At 35.7% G+C, this 3,338-nt stretch overlaps 1 protein-coding gene across 1 annotated transcript; it reads right to left on the minus strand.

Annotated features, from left to right (window-relative positions):
* Positions 1–3,126, minus strand: LOC112170788 (5'-adenylylsulfate reductase-like 5). Its single transcript, XM_024308085.2, has 4 exons — positions 2,514–3,126; positions 744–925; positions 149–273; positions 1–38 (listed from the first exon to the last, which is right to left on the minus strand). The coding sequence occupies exons 1-4, from the start codon at positions 2,676–2,678 to the stop codon at positions 1–3; spliced, it is 510 nt and encodes a 169-aa protein (XP_024163853.2). The 5' UTR covers positions 2,679–3,126.
* Between the last annotated feature and the right edge of the window lie 212 nt (positions 3,127–3,338).

Raw genomic sequence — 3,338 nt, forward strand, 5'->3', positions numbered from 1 at the left:
CTAAAGAAAAACGGGCTGCATGCCTCCAACCGCATTTTCTACTTTCACAAACAGACATGAGGAGAACAGGAAACCTCAGACATGCACCTAGAATTACCCTTACGACTAACAAGGCTCATAAGTCTTGTTAAATTTGAAAAAATCTTACCTGTGGTTTTCTGGTAAAATTGGACGAGGGACAGGAGATCTTTTGGACCAAAATATCGGACCCTTGACGTCTGATTGACTATTAAAATAGAAGGGAAGCTAGGGATTCCATATCTTGAGAATACACTGCAATAAAACAAATCAAAGGTAGGTGAGTTCAGGCCAAAGACATGCTGATATTTCTACAACTTCAAAGACAGCAAAATTACAGAAATTACAAAATTACAGATATTTCACAACATTCCAATAAATATGACCCTGGTTCTGTTGGTTGTTTGAGGAAGTGATGCGATAAAATATAGTAATTGTACAAAAAATTGTTTTCCAGGAAATTATTTATCATCAAACACAAAGGCAACAATATTATGCAACATTAACAGTAAAAGATGCAACATTAACGGTAAAAGACCGGCAAAAAATCTTTTCCATCCTTTGCTAATCAAACTATGCTATAGTAACATACAAACAGAACAACAATCAAACTCAGCATTTCTTTCACCTACAAAATCTAGCTATGCAGGCTTCAGAATCCAAAGCAAAAGAAGGAATTTTACACAAAGTTAAAAGACAAAGCAGATCAGAAAAAAAGCTCGCACCTTGGGAAGGCTGAAGATTGCTCAACTGCTAAATGTTCCACTTGAGGGAACATGAAGCTAAGCATTTCAAAAATAGGATACAATTTGCGTGAAAATGGGCACCAGGAAGCGTAAAAGAGCACAGAAGTATAACCAGTGTTCCGTGTTGATGCTAACGCTCTGTCAATGAAGTTCCCATCCACCTGAAGATAACAACATTATATAATGTCATATTTACAACTTCCACTGGAAAATAAATAAATAAAAAGAGAGAGAGAGAGAGAGAGTAGGTTTTGCAAGTGTTAAATCCTTCAGTTATAACATTAAATTTTTATTTTGAAGCTTATTAAGAAAAAAGGAAAGAAAGAAAAATATATATTGACGATAAAATCATCCAAGTGGTAACTACTTATGGAAGAGAGAGATTTTAACCATAGACTTAATCACTGTTTTCAAGGACTATATGTGAGACTATAACAGCAGGAAATCAACCAGCCATTCAGATTGAAGTTGAAATAGAAATCACTGGGGAAAAGGTTTGCTTCCTCAACTACATTAGATAAAATAATAGAACCAGGGCATCCCAAGGAGCCTTTGTTTCACACAAAATCCTAGAGAGATTGAGATATACAAACCGTGTCATCCAACACTGTCTGTAACGAAATACCTTGAACATAATTATGCTTAAACTAATCATTTTAATTTATTACATGGATTCCAAAGCTATAACAGAAAAATGGTGAACATTAATTTAAAAGGTAGGGTCTAAAGAGAACCTTTTCTCTTGAATAAAAAAAAAACGAGCTTATAAATGGGAGCATCCATGGTAGACTCACATGCACAGAGCTGACATCAAACTTCAAACATTCAGCTCAGAAACACAGAATCTGGAGCAGAATGGAAGCTACACTTAAATTCAGCCACAAAAATAAATAAATAAAATAAAATAAAATAAAAGCCATGATATTCAAAGGATCAAACTCCATATGAACACCAGGTCAACAACCACTGATCTGATTCTGACATGATCAGAAAGTTAACATTATTTGTCACAGGCATGTCTTGTGTTTATGACCTAAAAAAGCTAATAATCAATATCTCAAACAACCAAGAGTTGAATTCAAAAACAGTTTAGGTTTAGGTAATGCAGAGAAAAGCGGCAGAATTTTTATGTGTGTGTGTGTGTGTGTGTGTGTGTAATTAAGGGTAAAGAAAACTCAAGACTAATGTTTTCAAAACTGGATTATTATCCTTTTGTATACTTTCTGGAATAAAAACAATTATCAAAGACAAACAATATCCGTGCAACCTACAGTTTCCATTTACCGCCAGAGGGATAGTAGACTTTATACGAGGTTTACACATGGCCACTCCTCAAGAGGGGATAAATTTTTGCATAACCATTTGCTAAATAGCCCTACTCAACAAATGTCACCAGTACAATTAAGAAGGTTATTTTCAGGAAAATAACAGAAGTTTGCAAACAACAAACAAACTTTAAGCTTCAAAATTACTATAAAGAATATGCCACATCAATATCCAATGTCACTAACATAGAACAGCAAAAGGACAGGGATGATAGAACTACGAAGACAATCCCAATAATACAAGCATAGTTTGCATTCCATAACAACTTCAATCACTGAAAAAATTGGATGAAACATGCTACTCGGTATACTGCATATACAGAAACCCAAAATCCCAATTTCCAGAGCAGAACAAAAGAAAGTCCCAGATTGGATAAAGAAATAAAAAGACATCAAAGAGAAAAAGGGTACCCCTATACCATACCTGGAGGGGTGGGTAGGGGGAGGTTGCGGCGGGGCATTGAGATTGAAGAGTGATACGGAACAAATCGGACTGGGGAGGGCAGATAGGCGAAGACGACGATACCAATTGTAGCGTTGTGATTGTGATATATAACAACAACAAGAAGATTGCAGATTTAAAACCCATATATGAAATATCAACAACAACAACAAAGACAAGAACAAGAACAAGAATGAATATACAGCAACAACAAAATGCTATGCTGATTGCTGATATTGGATTCGAGGGTGAGTCCTTGCTTTTGCTTGGGGGCCAAAACACAATTGACTCTTCTCTTCTCCCTCTCTCTATATTTTTTATTTTATTTTCTCAATCCCCTCTGCGACCTGCCTCGTGTGCCAATAATTAAATATCATTACCGCACCCCAGTAATATACATTTTCAACTCTTTTTGTTTTTATTTAGATGAAAGAGATAATATCAACCAGTGAGGGCCATAAACGATTCACACCATATCTCTAGTCCAAGTAAACAAAGACTTGTTATACACCAATCAATCCTCTTAACTTTGTGATCAGATAATGATATGCAGATTAATTGATTAGTCGACTTTCATAGTATGAAATATGAAAAAAAGAACCTGAGTTAGTGTTCCTTGTTAAGAGTAGGATCACTTTGCATTCTCCATTGCATATAAAATAGGCAGTAGTTTCCAAGTTTCCTCACTCACAAACAGAACCATGCACCTTGTGAAACCTTGTTTACCTTCAAAAGGCCTAGGCATCTTCTCACACAGTTCCAGCCAAAACCTCTCAACTAACCAACAAAGTTAAGATGGCAGATGAG

The sequence above is a fragment of the Rosa chinensis genome, chromosome 6, assembly GCF_002994745.2.
Source record: "Rosa chinensis cultivar Old Blush chromosome 6, RchiOBHm-V2, whole genome shotgun sequence".
NCBI lineage: Eukaryota > Viridiplantae > Streptophyta > Magnoliopsida > Rosales > Rosaceae > Rosa > Rosa chinensis.